The sequence below is a fragment of the Diabrotica undecimpunctata genome, chromosome 4 (assembly GCF_040954645.1).
Source record: "Diabrotica undecimpunctata isolate CICGRU chromosome 4, icDiaUnde3, whole genome shotgun sequence".
In the NCBI taxonomy this organism is placed as follows: domain Eukaryota; kingdom Metazoa; phylum Arthropoda; class Insecta; order Coleoptera; family Chrysomelidae; genus Diabrotica; species Diabrotica undecimpunctata.
Genome location: NC_092806.1, coordinates 63718012 through 63735992, shown reverse-complemented (window position 1 = coordinate 63735992; position 17981 = coordinate 63718012). Strand labels below are relative to the sequence as shown.

Sequence of the window (17981 nt, the reverse complement as noted above, 5' to 3'; positions counted from 1 at the left end):
AAATTCGTAGTTATCATGTAACACAATCTCCCATTCTGTTTTATTCAAACTTTTTCTGGTTATATTGTATTTATACTTAATTGGGACAACAATTTATTATACATATTTTACTACATTGTTTTAGCGCTGTACAATAATTTTATAGATCGCTAACATTTGCAGGTGATATAAACAAGAATTTGTTTAAAATACTATTTTTAAAAGACGATATTTACTCTTAATAAAACTAATGTATACGTTTTTTGTTACAGCCCAAAACAAAATGTTAAAATGGACGGTAATGGGCCGTCGCGACCATCCGGACGACGGCGACCCAAAACTGCAGCGTCCTCTATCCGTCGAGTGCCCAATGTTAACTCCGGGCTTATCGACGCCTCATGTCCAAAAGACGGCCTCGTCGGCGAAGCGGCGGCGGTCCAGCACAGCGTTGCGACGCCGTCGCTCTTCCGGTGTCGGCACGTATGCGCGTTCCGATCGTGGTGGACGCAACAGTTTGGACGGCCTGATGGACGCCGAGAAGGAGAATAGATTCACCTCGACGCCTATTAAGACAGGAACGGCATCGGAGAATGGAGCTCTGAGGGATGTCGGGAATTTGACGCCGAATGTTAAAGATAAACACTGGGAGTCTGTGAGTAAAGATTATAAAAATGAAACGTACATATAAACTGTTTCTCAATCTATTATAATATTGTTGCATCCCTTATGTTAACACTATTTCCTCCTCTTTCATTCTTAAAGATTTAAATTCACCATCTTTCCTTATTAAATATGAGACAATAACAGCAAAGATTCTTTTTTTATTACCATTAAAAACCTAAAATAATAGGGATATGTTCTGTTTTCCAATCAATGATAGGATATGGCATATTATATTTTAATTATGGTTTTAATATGATTTTCAAAATATATTTCTGTCATTTTTTTATCATAATGATAAATTTCCCTTCTTATTTATTTGTCCATCGCTGTTCCGTTCTTTCCTTTCTTTTAATCACGAAGTCTTTATCTGATTCACTATCTATGATGCTTTTTTACTTCTAGAAGCCGTCTGTTTTACATCGGTCGTGCTGTTGCCAATTGGCTTCTTTGCAACTTTCAAATCCTCGGGACTTCGGCAAATAAGCCATATATAAGCTTTCGACGAGCACCCAATTGATCTTTTATTTGGCCCTAGTATACTCACGTTACTTTTATTAAGGCGACATTGAACCATATCATAGCCAGAGTTAGTTCTGTTGAAGATGCCTTACAGTTCTGCAGGTTTTCATGTACAACTCTGGTTAAAGTTAAGAAAAGTATTTGGAAAATAGTCCTACATTACGGTCGCCTAGCTACTAGTCCCTTTATATTTTATTTGTAGACTCAGAAGACTCCATCATTTCGATTCGTCTTCCCCAGAGTTTGTCTTTTTGGACTGCGGTTAAAAAAGACTTTTCGCAATGCTTGATATGAGCACAATGGTGTTACATCTCAGGATTGAGGAACTAGCATCAAAAATTTGACTGTATGGTGAGCCAGTTGTGGTGTGACTGTCTGGTTATTTGCTAATTGAGCACTATGTGTATGCGTATTATATGATTGTTTGCGTGCGCGTGTGTAAATGTGTCATATTCAATCTAAAAATATACAGTTAATGACCCTACGTTATGTTCTACGTCAAGTTGATATGCAGGTGTTTATTTGCTTACACCCTCTTGGTATCAGTTTGGTTGATTCATATATCCATAGGCCTTTCGATATAGCCATTGTAACTCGACCTGTGGGAGATAAGAACTTTGCCATCTAGCCTGTCGTGCACGGAGCCCTAGTTATTTAAGAAATTACCTTTCACAGATGCCGACAGGGACAAATTTAATGTTTTTAGTAAATATTATAAGTATTACAGGAACATTCAATATTTTAGGAAAAATGTACTTTCAAAAGCTTTCTTCTTCTTTAAGTTCCATCTTCTATCGAAGGTTGGAAATCATCATGGCTATGCGGACTCTGTTGACTGCCGCTCTAAAAAGTTCTGCACTACTGCATTCAAACCATTCCCTTAAGTTTTTAAGCCAGGATTCTTCATCTTCCCACATTTCGCTTTCCTCGGATTTTGCCTTGCATAATAAGTTGTTATAATGCGTATTTTTGCCCTCTCATCACATGTCCTAAGTACTCAATTTTTCGTTTTTGGATAGTTAATATTATTTCCGCCCCATTTCCTATCATTCTAGTTACTTCTACGTTTGACATTCTTTAAATCCATGATATTCGTAGGATTCTTCTGTAACACCAAAATTCAAACGCGGCCAACTTATTCAGATGGACTTGTTTAAGTGTCCACGCTTCCAAGCCATAAAGAAGAGTAGAGAACACGTAACATCGAAGCATTCTCAGGCGTAGTTCTAACCTTATATCCCGACAACACAGAAACTTTTTAAGTTTAAAAAATGATGCACGTGCTATTTCAATGCTTGTCCTAATTTCTTTGGTTTGGTCTACATCTGATGTTATACATGTTCCTAAGTATTTATAGTTATTAACACTCTCAATTGCAGTATCTTCAATAGTCAATTGGATATTTGCATGTGCAGATTTAGTCATGATCATGTATTTAGTTTTTTTTTTAAATTTATCTTCAGTCCGTACTCATGACAGCGTTCATTAAGGCGTTGCATTACGTTCTGTAAATCATTGTTGTTATCCGTCATTATTACTGTATCGTCTGCAAAACGTAAGTTATTCAAAACTTCTCCATTGATAGATATACCTTTTATTGAGTCTGAGAGCCCTTTTTGAAATACCGCTTTACTGTAGACATTGAAAAGTAGTGGGGACAGCACGCAACCCTGGCGAACTCCTCTCTGTATTTTGATATTTTGGATGTACTGGTTGTCAACTCTTATCTTGGCAGTTTGATTCCAATATAAGTTAGATATAATTTTCATATCACGACTGTCAATATTTTTGTTTTTAATATATCTACAAGCTTTTTATGTTGAACCTTATCAAATGCCTTTTCAAAGTCTACAAAACATAAGTACATGTCCTGATTCATATCCATGCATCTCTGAGCCAGCACATTCAAGCCGAACAAAGTATCTCTTGTACTCATACCATTTCTAAAGCCAAATTGTGTATCACTAATTTCATAATCAAGAGTTTTAACAATTCTGCTGTGAATTATTTTCAAAAATGTTTTAAGTGTGTGACTTATTAAAGCTATTGTTCTGTGATCTGAGCAAGTTGTTGCACTTGGCTTTTTGGGAATTGCTACAAAGGTCGATTGCAGCCATTAAAGAGTTCAACCATTACATCAATAACATCTTCATCGATGAGTTTTAATAATTCGATTTTCACATCATCTGGTCCAGTAGCTCTACCCTATTTTGTTTTTTGATGGCATAGATGACTTCTTCTCTTAATATATTCAAAAGCTTTATAAGAGGTTATTTATTAGAAAGGGACTGACATTCGTTAAATTTTATTAGGTTTAGGTAAATTTCCCCAAAATTTTAGAAAAGCTACTCACCTATACTATATACAATATAAGAAGTATCTACTTCTTCTTCTTCACTTGCCATATCAGAATTATCAGGTGTTAGCGATCACCATTGCGAAGGATTATCGATATTCTTCCACATTGAATATCTGTCGTGCATCTGATATCTCAGTACATTCACGAATGTTTTTTAAGCAAGAAACCTATTTTTGTGATACACCTTTACGGCCTTCTATTTTGCCTGTAAGGATCAGTTCTTTTCTTTTTCTTTTTCCCTTCATAAGCAATTCTGCTTGTTCATTGGCATATTAATACCTGCATGGAAGATTGTCACTCCATTTTTTGCGCAGTCGTACGATACTTCTTTTGCCGATTGATGACATCTTTTGCAAATTAATCTTAAACAACTAAAATTTTTGTTTCGAATTTATTTTTATACTTCTTGGATCTTATTCTTCCTTTTCCTTATTTTTTTTCTTTAGGTTATTTTTTACTTAATTGCTACTTAATTTTTAAAACTTTTCCTTGTATTTCTTTTCTGTTTCTCATTTTTGTCATTGTTTTATTTTTCCTTTACTTCCTTACTTTTTTTCTTCTTATTCCTTCACTTTATTTATACTTCCTGTTTTTTCGTTTTCTCTCAGCCTTCTTAGGTACTTATATTTCATTATTTTATCTTCTATTCCTATTATTAAAATTTTAATTTTTTCTCATATTATTCTTGCTAATAATAACCAAATTTTTTTTTAGTTTTTGGCAAACCATAGAGCCCTCTCTGCAAGAAAACCCAAAAGTGAAAAGAAATCCCGCACACCAGTAACAAGCCCAAGACATCAACACAAGAAGAAAAAGGATTGTCTCAGTACTCACAACGATCTTTTCCTCGTAGATAGTCAAACGAGTAATTATTTCAGGCCTTTTGATACAGTTGATTCGCATATAGAAGCAGTGACTTCAGAAGATCTGTGTTCATGTAAAAAAAGTAGTTTTAGAAACATTAAGAAGATAGTCACTGATTCCTACGCTCCAACATTGCCAACTTTCGCAAATGAGTATTCGCCATGTTCTATGATGACGACGCATTGCTTAGAGACTTTAAATAGAAATAGTACTAAGAAATTACCACCAGCGGCAAATATTTTAGAAGATTTAAACCTTCCCCCGAATAAGAAGCAAAAAATCGACCATGTTAATGATTTTCTGCACCAAATATCTTTTTTAACCTCCCCCGAAACAGCCGGTTGTTTACCCGGTCTTTCGAATCCTAGTAGACCTTATGACAAGGTTACCCCTCTAGTCAAAAAATTCTTAGATTTTAGATTTAGTAAAACCAAAACTGTAAATAACCACAACGATTCTTCCTATATTAATAATATGTCCTTAGATAAAATTGTAGATGCATTATTAGATACTAGTGATGATAGTATAAGGCCTACTGTCAAAAAAGATCTTAACAGTAGTATGGTTGTTAATATTGAATCGGAAAACGAAAATAATAATAATGAAGAAAACGTTGCAGAGATACAACGGCATAGAGCAGAAACGACGTCAGAGCATTCTTCCGATTCTGGATTTAGGAGTTCAAATACAGAAAACTCTCACCAATTAGATAATAATTTTGTTTGTAAATGTAATAATAATGAAAAAACTGTTATAGAAATAAACGAAACATACAATGAAAGATGTGTAGATGATTTTTCAAGGATAAGAAAGCGTCAAACTAGTCCATATTCAGAACTAGAAAGTAAAAAGTTACTTCTAGACAAATCTCAGGAAGGTTTATTTAGTCTTCGGAGACAAAAAGGTATACGAAGGAGGAAACCATTTAGTATAGAAAAATCAAACTTATTTAGGAACAACAGTGATTGTAATTCTAGTAAATTTGATTGTGATGATACTCCAACAGTTCATTGCTATTTGGAAAATAAAAACATCATGAATGAAACTTTTGATGTTAAGACACCCATAGAGGCGTATAGGGGTATAAGGAAATGTCTAAATTTCGACAGTTCTTCGAAAGCAGATGATTCTTCAATATATTCAGAAGGAGGATCGACCTGCAAAAACACCGATATTAGGGGAAGTATGGAAGTGAAGTTGTTCCCTAAAAATGGAAATCTGTTAGTAAACGGTAAGTTTAAATATTAATATTTTGATTTAATTAATATTTTAATTAATTATTTGTTTTTCATTTCTTCCTTTTATTCGCAATACTTATTTAAAAGGATTGAAATTTAACTTGTCCTGATTTGCTAGTTAAAGTTTCAAATATTATATATTTTCCTCTCGCTCTATCAATTACACACAGACATAATATTAATTGCTTTGGCAAATTATAAAGCTTCCAATTTTCTAACCCGCTTTCAAGTTTTTCAGCTGTATATGAAAATTGTATTTACGTTTCTTTTATTAAACTTTAAACTTGGCAAAGTCATGAGAGAAATTTTCATAAATAAAAACCTTTTACAATCGTGCTCTTTGTTAGTCATTCCATATTTTTTCGGCATATATTTGACAGAGATGCCAGTAAAAATACAAAAAAAGCAGGTATAAAATAAGTAATGGCAAAATAATAACATTAAGAAATGAGAATAAGATGGAAAATTAAAATAAAAGTAAAGTACCAAAACTTGACATGTTTTGATATGCTGAACTTATTATGTATATTTTTATAGAACAATCCTTAACTAAAAAAGTCTTCTTCTTCCTGTACCAAGCTCGATTATCTTGCATTAGTCATCAACTTGCCCAATAGAACCCTCTGGTTTTCCCCCTTCGCATTGAGTTTATATATTGTGACATAAAAAATAAGCAAGAAGAGTATAAGTAAACTCACAAGCAGTAAAATAAAACAGAGTATCATACATACATAAGAGTTTGAGCCAAAAAGAGGGAGCTGTAAGGACGGAAATGGAAATATTCTAAGTGAAACGGCCTTAATCTTGAACCGATGAGTTGAATTTTTCGATACAAAATTTAACGGTTACTATATCGAAGAAGCAGATAACACCGTAGCAGATCGAAATAATTGGAATCTATTCAACCCAAACGAAAGACCACCTACCACTGATGAGGTTGACCAAGCCATTAAAAAGCTTAAAAATAATAAAGCATCAGAAACTAATCAAATTTGTAGTGAGCTCTACAAGAATGGTGGCGATCCTCTGCTACAAGCATTGCATAAACTTTTACTTTTTGTGTGGCAAAATGAGACCATGCTCTGTGCATGGTCTCAAGGCGTGATATGCCCGTTACATAAAAAAGGCGATCAGCTTCCAGTTTTCTGAGAGGTGTATCTGTTAAAGTTTAACGTTGCACACCATTTAAAAAAATAAAGAATACATACCATCTACCAATCTACTTTTCAATCTCAAAGTAATATTGTTTCCACATAACATTTTTTTCGCATTAAAAAATGCAATTCTGACTTTTTCTATACGCATTCTAATTTCTCTTCGTATGTCCCAAAACTTATTTAGATTATATCCAAGGTAAGTGATACTCTTGGTTCTCTCCAGTTGATCTCCATAAGCTGTTACCACTTCGTGTTGTATTGGAGTGTTACTGACAACCAACACCTTTGTCTTTGTGGTCTTTATCTTCAATCCATATTATTCACACGTTGTGGTAATCCAATTAATCAAATGTTAAAGTTCTACGTAACTATTTGTAATTAACATCTTGTCATCCGCTTACCTTAAATTATCAATATTGACGCCATTAATTCTGTTACCACATTGAACACTATCTAATGCTTTATTGAAGACGAACTCCGAGTATATGTTAAATATTAGTGGGGACAAAATGCAGCTGTCTATTACTCCTTTTCGTATTTAAAGCTCTTCAGAATTATCCCGGCCAATCCTGATATTAGCACGTTGATGCCAGTAAAGATTTTTGAATGATGTGTAGGTCTCATCTCAATCATTAATACCTACCTGCTGAAGAATAGCTATCATTTCAGTATATTTTAGTTGATCGAATGCCTTCTCAAAATCAGTAAAACACATGTAAATTGGATGGCTGACATATCTGCATCTCTGTACCATAACCCGAATACACAATAGTGCTTCTGTGTTCCAAGGTTATTGCGGAATCCAAACCGAGTGTCACTAAGTTGTTCTTCTATATTTTGGTGCATCTTTGAGTACAAAATTAAGAAATATTTTTAGCACATGGCATCAAACTGATAAAAAATAGTATGAACTTCTAATAATAATAGTTAAATTCCTTAATTATCTGTAGTATTAAATGATATTGTTTGTGTTGTTTGTATTACGTTTTTTATTTTATTATATATTATGTTATTTATTATTTGTTATTTATTACTTAGATTCAACAACATCAGTTCCTTCAGCAGTTCATATATAATTTTGGTAGAGAAAAGTTTTAAAAAATGATGAATTAAATGACTATGATTAAAATGAAGAAATATTTTCAACAGTTCAACTAATTTTATATAGATAGAAATACAACTTTTAAATAGGTTTAGAATCCAATATACAAAGTATCATTAATAATTTATTTAGAATGTTTAAGCATATATTAAAACTACTGTATTTATTTTTCAGTTATAAGCTGTAAAGACCTCTATCGTTGTAATGGAGAAAAAATCAACGCCTACGTCAAGGTACGTAGATTTTTTATTAATGTCTAAAAGTTTAATCGGTCAGAACTAATTACTCAGTAAACAGAGCAATATCCACGTTACATACTGTACGCTTACCACTTTAATTTAGGTGCGATTATAACAACATGTAATAAATCAATCTGGAATAATAATTCAAGCATGTCAGCTTTTTTAATGGGCCTTCTGTTTCAATAATTTTGCGCCATCTGGTCAATTCTTTTGATTATATTATTGTGGTGGAAGTACTTGTCGGTGCTAATGGCCTGATTTCCAATTTCCGGAGTTTTAATCCGTCTATTATTTTTATGTTTGTGTACGTTTACGAGTAGAACATGAATTAGAGTTTTTGGTACAAATCGCTACCTGTTAACTGTTATATTGGCAGGTGGTGATGTCGGTTCAAGTCCATATGTTGTGTACTGTTGTATACCGTATATATATATATATATATATATATATATATATATATATATATATATATATAATATATTATATATATATATATATATATATATATATATATATATATATATATATATATAATGTTCCGAAAGATTTCCGAGGTTAGTACGATTAAACCTAGAGCTAAGATTAATACTATTACAGGAATTAATATTAAACTCAACAGTCTTCCCAGTTGAATTGCTTTGATGTCTTCTTCAGGGCTTCTAAGGTTTCAGTCTCCCGAATCCAGACACTAGGGTGGCGCGGATTGGCGCTGGAATTGGAGCAGGGGTTGGCGCGAACATTTCTGACCGTAGGATTTTGACTGACGAGTGAAGCGGACGATATTTTCTTTATGAGATGTTTTCAAGTGAAAGGTAACCGTATGCCGTCATCTCTTTTATTGAGATAATTTAGCCTTTTTTTAATTTCTATGGCATCTCGGATAATTCTAGGTTTATAGAAGTGGATGGGGGCTATGGTTCTGGAGTTTTAAACTCAATTTTGTGACCTGTTTAAAGATGATGTTGACCTAAAGCTGAAATTGAGTCGGACCTGCGATCAGAAATTGAATGTTCATAAATCCTATTTTGGATTCTACGTTTTGCTTGGCGTATATAGGATCGGGGGCAGTCTGCACGAGGAATTTTATAAACTCTATGATGTTCATTTGGAATGTTGTCTTTAATTGATCGGACAAGAGATGAAAGTTGTTGTTGGGGGATAAATATTGTCTTTATTCCTTTTGATTTAAGAATTTTGTCGATTTTGTCAGTGACACCTTTGATGTAAGGAAGAAAAGCTTTCGTATAATGAAGATCTGAGTCTTTGGGTTAATATTGAGTGGAAGATTGATGTCTGTGGATGCTCCTATTGGTGTGATTTTCGCAGTAACCGTTTGGGATGAGGGCTTGCTTTAAACTAGAAAGCTCAGCGGCTCTACTTTCATCATCGCAAAGGCGTATTGATCTGGAGACAAGCGTATTAATGACTCCATTAACTGATTAACTTTCAATTCTAAGACGTCTCTATTATTCATTCATCAAAAACGCTGTAGCTGAACTCCTTTCTTTGATCTGCTTACACTGAGTCTAGCTCAAAACGTCCTAGCGGTCCTTTCGATCTCTTTTGTTTACCAGAAATTTCCTTGTCTATAATTTTCCCTATGAATATTAACTGGTTTGTACTAACAATAAATACTGCAAAAACTTAAACTCCAATTTCTCCCAATCAGCATTCATAGACCAGAACTGCTACCACCTTTTAACTCTTATTCACAAATTTGTTTAAACTGTTTAAATTTTGCCGGCACTCGTTTACTTATCAGGATTGAATATACTTCCTTCTAACGTCAAAAACAGATTACCTTCCTCCCCGCTGTCAAAGTCCATCATTGTTCAAAATCTCCTTCCACCGTCTCTCTTTAGTCAATCACCTTTCGTATTCTAAAACCCAAACAAACTTTAAAATTTCACAAGAAATCACTCAATTTTCTGTTTTCGATAAACAAAATTAACAAAGGACTGATGAGTTCAGTGCAAGGACAGAAAGAAATGGAAAAAAAATCATAGCACCAAAGATACACAGCAAGCTAGAAGTGGACAACGGAGAATAGGATTTTACACGCAATGACGTTAGCTATAATTCCTAGGTATTGCAAAGCTTAATGAATGAATAAATGAATTATGTGCATTACAATTTATAATAATTAATGTATAAAAAATATATATTCATTTTAATATAATTAAATATATGCTTTATTACTGAATTTTCTAATATCGTCTGTGATAATTTTGAATTTCCCCCGCGGATGGAATATATACGTACCTATAAACAAACGAAAGTCAAATGGTCAATTTGAGTACAAGTTGTCGTAATGTCGAAACGTACTAGCCCACCGTGTGCTTGTTGATTTTAAAAAGGCGAAAAGTTATTTGTTTATTGATTGTAAACTCAATGAAAAAGAAAGTTTTTTCATTTTCTTAATACTAACTTGTTAAAATAGATACCAGCTTTCCAGCATGTCCAGCTGTAGAAATATACACCATGTAAAAAGTTTTGAGGACTCAAAGATAGAATAAATTTCGATTTCTTGACTTAAAATTTTTAATAACCTTTAACCTATAAATTATATATATATATATATATATATATATATATATAACATATATATCATTTTTAATATATTTTAGCCGTACTTTATGATGGGACTAGTTGTAAATTCATCACATAAAACTATTCACCCTTCCATGCATTCAGAAATGTACCCAGCCGCCGGACTATTATAGGTGGCATTAGCAACATGGAGGAAGGTATTTAAGTAAACTTTTTTTTCTTCAAGCAGTAGTTCTACGATATTTTTAATTCCAAGCACTTAGCAGAAAAATTGTGCAGTATTTATTTCTGAATTATATAATATATCGGTATATTAATTTTTAACTCATTTGATTGCAAATATCAAGAAATTTTATTTCATAAATTAAAAAAAAATTGAGTAGCAACTTAGAAACTTGTGCACTTGAAAATTTTCTGTAAACACTTGGCATCATAAAATTCGTCGAAGAGATAGTAAACAAAACCAACTGCATCCGTAATTTAAAAGAAACATTGCCGACGTTCAACAAATCCACAACATTTTTTATTCATGTCACTTTACCGACAGTAACTTTTTACTACCGTTCTTTCATTGGCAAGTCGACAATTCTGAACACGATCTAATAAAACGTGAAACCAGTACATTTTTCCGTATTTACATTGCCAACAAAACATTTTGCGGCGCTTTCCTTCATTTTCCTGTGCTTTTAGTTAAATTAACACAACCACGTAACGAAAGTCTAACATGCAAACATTGATTTTGAAATACTCACTGTTTGTATTTTAAAACTAAGGATCTGGCCATACCTACGTTGTGTTTTTCCTGTAGTAACCCTGTGTTTATGATCAATGATCTCAGATATAAGTATGAGCTCACAACCTTAAATCGGTCAATCGTATAATTAATTCATCATAGAAAAGTTTTATTGTATTTCACACTATATTCAGTACTTAACGTTAAATACAAATTTCAATGATTTTATTCCGTCACTTTTTCTTGTGCCTTCAAAAATGTTCTTGTGGCTTTGTAGTGTATTTGTCAGCAATTATACCATTTCTAGTACTGCTTGTACCTACATGCCATAATTTGTAAGTATCCTTAATTTTTTTCGCAATTTATCTGTTCCATTTGGTATTATAGATACAAGCAGTTTGTACTCATCTTTTAAGCATATATGTTTTAACAACGAGCTCAATAACGCAAAATGTTACTGATAAACTGAAGATACAATAATTCACGGCGAACACTAATTCTTCAGTCAGATATATGAAAATATTTATATCTAATTTGGACAGCATTTCGTCTGAATGAAGGAAGATGTACTTTTATATGTAATATAATACAATAATTACATCATCCTTTCTTTTAAAACTTTCTTATCCTACCTGATTTAAAAAGAGAAAAAATATTTAGGTTCTCGTAAAAATACTGCTATGTCGGTATAATTTGCTGAATCTAGAATTTTATTAAAAACTCTATAAAGTCCAATCGTTGCGAAGCACAGATATTGATTGCAAATAAAATCGCGAAAGAGCCCTAGCCTAGGGTTGTCATAAAAAAAACTAACACCGCCTGTGACCGACCAGAGAGGAACGGAAAAGAAGGCCAAATGAAAATAATAACATCAGCCGTTTTCATTTCCCTGTTGCACTAAAGGAAAATGCCGAAATATTACTCCCTGTTATTTCTTCTTTATGTTTCAGTTTGGGTCTGCCACACTGAGAAATTTTTATCTATGAAGTTGAAATAAAGAACTTTTGGCCCTTCTTCATAACTTTTTATTTACTTCCGTCGCTCGGATAAGGTTTGCCGGGGTGAAATTGACTTTTATGAGGTTAAGAATGTTTGTTCTGGGGTATAGTGATAACATTTGTGAAATTAAACTTAAAAGTTGTTTCGCTACGGATGTAGTAGATGTTTTTATTAAGAAGATGACAAATTACAAAGTAAGAAATTACAACAGCATAAATAAATTTATGAAGGTAAACTTATTTGTTACCAATTTGTCTATTTCCAATATATAAGGTTGCAAATATCATTAACTACGTTATAGCAACAATATGACTATATTAGTATACACAGTCCAAATTGACCAACCAAAAGTTTATGTTTATAGATACCGATCGACTTTACTGGCAGTATGTGTAAGTCGATCGGTAGCTATCAACATAAACTTGTATTTTGATAGTTCATTTTTTAAAGATAGAATAGATGAACAACTTTACTGCATATCGTCGGTATACTGCGAAAACCAGGTAAATGTCGGAATACCGAAATCGAGAAAAAACGTTTTTAAAGTTTAGTTTGTTATTGTGAATTAAGCAGTCAGCTTGTTTTGAATATTAGGTGTTCTAGTGAAAGATGCATATATCTGAAATGATTTTCTATCATTAGTTTGAAAAAGTTGAGACACCTATCTGACTAGTCCTAAATTTAAGTTGGAAATGCTATCACTTACCTGGTTTTACCTGTAATTTTAAATAAATCGGTTACTCTTCAAATAACATATTTAACACAAATATAATAAACCAAGTAATATTATTTTCCAGTTTTGTGATCGAGATATGAGGCTTTTACTAGGTAATAGCAATGTTTTAAGGTATTAGTCGATATTTATTACATTTAACTGATTTTCCCTGAAAATTTTATTAACAGCTGTTTGTAGTTATAGTTATTATTTATATGAATGATAGGCAGTTTTATAGAAAAAACTAATTTATTTCGAATATAATAATAACAATATTATATATTATAATAATAAGAATATTATTATGGGGCTTCCTCGTCCGATTTTTCACTGATAGCAGGCTCTGGCAAGATGTCTGATGTCTGTCACATCATTTCCCGTTTTCAAATTACGATATCACCCGTGAGTTCCTCCGGTATCACTCCCTTATCACATAGCTGTACCAAATCTTTCTTTTTTGATATGTTTATTGGCAAATGTGCATCATAAAGTCGCTTAAGTTCTTCAAGATTGCTTGTAGTTGATAACTTGGCGTGTTTTTTTTCTTGTTGACTGCCGTTTAGTATCACCAAGGAAATAATTGAAGCTTATTGACATGTCATAATTAAAATAGATTCTGTTTGTCTCTCCTTTCACGATTCTCATTCTTTTTATCTTCAACCACATTATTTTTTCGCCGTTTTGGTTTTGTACGGTTTTTAATTAAAGTGTGAGACAAGTTTTTAAAGTCATAAAAGTCGTAGTATTTAAATTCTTTACATTTGTATGGTTCTATACATACTTTTTTATCATCAACCTTGATATTTTTAGTTCCTCTTGCATTTTGAAAAACAAACAAGTAATCTGGCATCCCATAGATAGATCTGTGTTTTTTAGCGGTTTCGATACTATATACTAATCATAGAGTCAACTCCATATAGGAATGTCCAGACTCTAAAAATTTGTGTAAGTAAGTATCCCATAATAGTAAGGCTGCAATAAGCTGATTACGATTCTGTCCTCCGCAGGTATCAGAAAGTAAACTTATTTCACTTACATATTCTAGAACACTTTTGATAAGTAGTGGAGTATAATGCTTCCTATTTCAGAACTTCCTCGTCTACCGTTAAATTCTGACCAGGCAAAACAGTAAGCTGCATTTGGTAATGCGGCTTCATATACACACAAATTGTAGACGCATAATTTTTGAGAATAATATAGTTGTCCAGTCAATCCACTTGGAATCTGTAGTACGGCCTGTAGATCGACAGTAATTGAAACAAAATCCCATTGTTCATTAGATCTTTTCTTATCATTTTGTTTTTTAAGATTACATACTTTTCTTTTCTGATGTTCTCTGTAACTGTCCTCGGTTCGATTTGCCAGTTCAATTAGCCCTATCATATTTATTACAAACTAAACATTGATCTTTTTTAGGAACAAAAAAGTCGTTATAGTCGTTAGAAAATATTCTTCGATATGTAATTTCGCTAACACCTTCCAGTTTCTTCTGCCCACAGTCATTATATAAAGTTGGTACATTTTTATTATACTTAAATTTTTGTCCAAATATCTACGCTTTCAACTTTGGCGACTATAATGTGGGCCCATGGTTGGAAAAGACTCAATATGAGCCTTCACGATTTGTCGGGTTTCACTGCTTGTTTTATTTGGCGGTGTATGTTTGCATGGCATTGTCTTACAAAAAAATTTCTCACATACCTGTATGTCTTGACCATTCAAAGAAAAGTAACACTTTTTGGAAAATGAACGTGGTTTTTTTTTAAACTTCAACAAACTGCAAGGACTCTCTTTTATGGCTTCATTTTAATACGTGCAAGAAGACAATTTTTCTGGCCTATATAATCTAACTTCCAATAATCACGACATAGTATTTGTCTGTAATCTTCGCTGAAATAACTGGCACATTTGTAAACGCACTCTAAATTTTGCTGGTCTATTCTTTTTTTTTATCTCATAAGGCAAACCCTTAGCACGCCTTCCTTTTGCGACATTTATTACCCATTCTTCGGAATTAGCTTTTCTCTAACGTTTTAGTGGATGTACGTCTTTCCATACTTTGTCAAGAAGTAGATTTAATATCCAACTAGCTATTTGAGTTGAGAGAGTGATCTCTCTTCACTTGGCTGATATGTGGGGTCTACATCTGAAAAGTCACTATCAAAAATGATATATTGACTATATATGACTATATTGTTCTAAGAATCATCAAGAATTGAACTGCTGTCTTCAGTTTCAAAGAAATATAGAAACCACAAGATATTGCACAAGTAACTAATTAATACCTATTAACAAAGTATTTTAAAAAGTTTTTTCCTAGCCACTAATATAGAAGACAAGCAATTTTATTTAATAGTCTGCTTAATTTTAGCATAATCTTTTAACTTAACACCATTAAGATCATTTATGGTTTTAGCTTAGTAATCATTTCTAAATTTTAACTCAAACCGTTTTCAGGTAAAATGAAGTAAGTGTACTTAAAGGTTTTTACTAGTGGATATGAAAGAGAAATTGTAATAAATCATACACGTAAAATATATTAAAGACACTTATCACCTTTTTACTGAATATGGTATGCAGTAGTAGAAATATATTGTTGTCCGGCATAATAATATATGTGGGCTTACTTTGTTTTACATGCAACAGAACTTTTATTTAATGGAAGTAAGAAGCGATATATTGTTTTATTTGAAAACGAAAAATTGGTTAGGTGTAACTTATTTGTTTATTACATAAATTATCTGCTGAATGGTAAGTCGTATCATTTATTGGGTTTTACCTGTATGTAGAGCGGAAAAAGCTGAGAATTTTGGTATACTTAACTCAATATTTTAAAATTTGTTATTTACCTGGTTTTCGCAGTATACCGACGATATGAAGATTAATTTTTTCCTTTTTCTTTATATGTTCGGTTTGTGGTATAAAAGACGTATCTTAAAAATATTAAGATAAATATTGTGATCCAAAGATATTAGAAGTATCAAAACTATTCTATTGTAATAAATAATTGTTTTTCTAACAGAAGTCAAGGGCACATAGATTGTATAACATGCGTGTCTTGTTTCAAAATACTTTTGCTACATTTTAAGTATAATCTTGAAAATTCAGCAGTTCAATGTAAACATATTTTTGGCCTAGTAACGAGTCGATTTGTAATAGAATCCCGATGATATAAAAAGGTAAACAAAGAGCAAGCAAGGCCAGGCATTAATATGGTGGCGATACGAGATAAAATATATCCATTCTATTATAATATAGTTTGTTTGCTGATTCTAAAATCAATTCTTACTTTTGTTCACATTTATTTCTTCTTCTTCAGTTGCTCTTTTCTAGCCAATGTTAGCAATAACTTCTTCCAATTCTTCTCTCTTGGATTTTTCTTATTAGTGACTAAAAGGTCTAACCTAGTTCATTTTTTAATGTTTCTTTTTTTCTGATGAGCCACGTCAATTGTCGTCATCAGGATCTCGTCTGCCGCTCTCAATCTTGCATTTCATTATCAGTTGTAAGAAGTTAGAAGTGGTTTTATCCATAATTTCTAAGTACGTGCCCGAAATAAGTTGTTCTTTTTCACTATGACTAGCAATTCTCGATCCATCTTCATTTGTTTTAAAACTTTTTCGTTTCTGATTCAAGGTCTGTTAAAGGAATATACACATCTTAAAGCTTTCCAGTTTTCCCATTGTACTGATTTTTAATCTCCATGCTTTGATATCATATAGAAAGATGCTATATGCATAATATTAATATATAAAGTTTGAAATAATTTAAAAAGAACGGTCGCATTACAGCCAGTTACAGCCGTCAGTAACTACTTACAGCCTCCAGAGGTCATTTGGAACTTTCTTTGTTTAACTAAATTAAGCAGTCCATAGGTAGCTGCATACTGACGAATTTAACGGCAAAGTAAAGAGAAAAAGCTGAAAAATTTGGTTTGTGTTTATCCTTTTATTACTTACTTACTTAATCAGTAGACCCATTTGTACCTTTCGGTGTTGGGCCGTTTATAATACAATTCATTAAATTACAATATTTGACAGTCTTCTGAGGTGTCCTAGCTCTTAACAAACTTTCTCCATTCCTTCCTATTGGATGCCATCTGTGTTGCTTCCTGCCAAGTCTTACACTTACTCTGCAGTATCTGCGAGATGTCACTGTTCCATTCTTTAATGGGTCTTCCTCTTCTGTTCTTCCCTATTGGTTTGGCGTCCCATACTCTTTTTACTTTTGTCTATTATTGTCCATCCGGGTTAAATGTCCGAACCATGCCAATTTTTTCTATTTGATTGAGTCGAGTATCGGTTTGATTTTGAGTCTTTCTCTTATTTCTTCATTTCTGATTCTATCAGTTCTTTTTACTCCGATCGTTCTTCTGAGGTATTTCATCTCTGCTGCCTGAATTCTGCTCATTCTGTCTTTTGTTTAATATCCAATTTTCTGCTCCATATGTCACTGTAGGTCTATATAATGTTTTGTATATTGTCATCTTGGTCTTTGTTGATATTTCTTTGTTATTGACGAATCCTCTATTTAGTGCTTGCAATAGTTTTCCTGTGTTTTCCATTCTGTTGTTAAGATCGTCCTCGATGTCTCCTTTGTTTTTGATTACTGTTCCTAAGTATTTGTATGAACTTGTCTGTCTTATTTTTTGTTGGTCTATCATTACTTCTATTTGATCTTCCGTCCCTTGTTTCCTTGATATTTTCATTATCTGTGTCTTCTCTTTGTTTACGATCCTTTTATTAAACATTTTTAAGAAATTTCCTTTTTTTATTTAAATTTTGATTAGTATATCGATATTGAATCAATCGTTGGTTTTTTTGTTGCATTATCAGTTTTTGATTATAGACTTTTAATTACG

The 17981-nt window shown here is 32.6% G+C and overlaps 1 protein-coding gene across 1 annotated transcript in view; it reads left to right on the top strand.

Annotated features, from left to right (window-relative positions):
- The first annotated feature begins 262 nt into the window (after window positions 1–262).
- The window catches only part of PsGEF (Protostome-specific GEF), a 204819-nt gene continuing 187100 nt past the window's right edge, over window positions 263–17981 (top strand). The window contains exons 1-3 of the mRNA XM_072529608.1: window positions 263–631; window positions 4235–5615; window positions 8056–8114. Of these exons, the coding sequence (XP_072385709.1) occupies window positions 263–631; window positions 4235–5615; window positions 8056–8114 (1809 nt within the window). The remainder of the gene's footprint in view (window positions 632–4234; window positions 5616–8055; window positions 8115–17981) is intronic.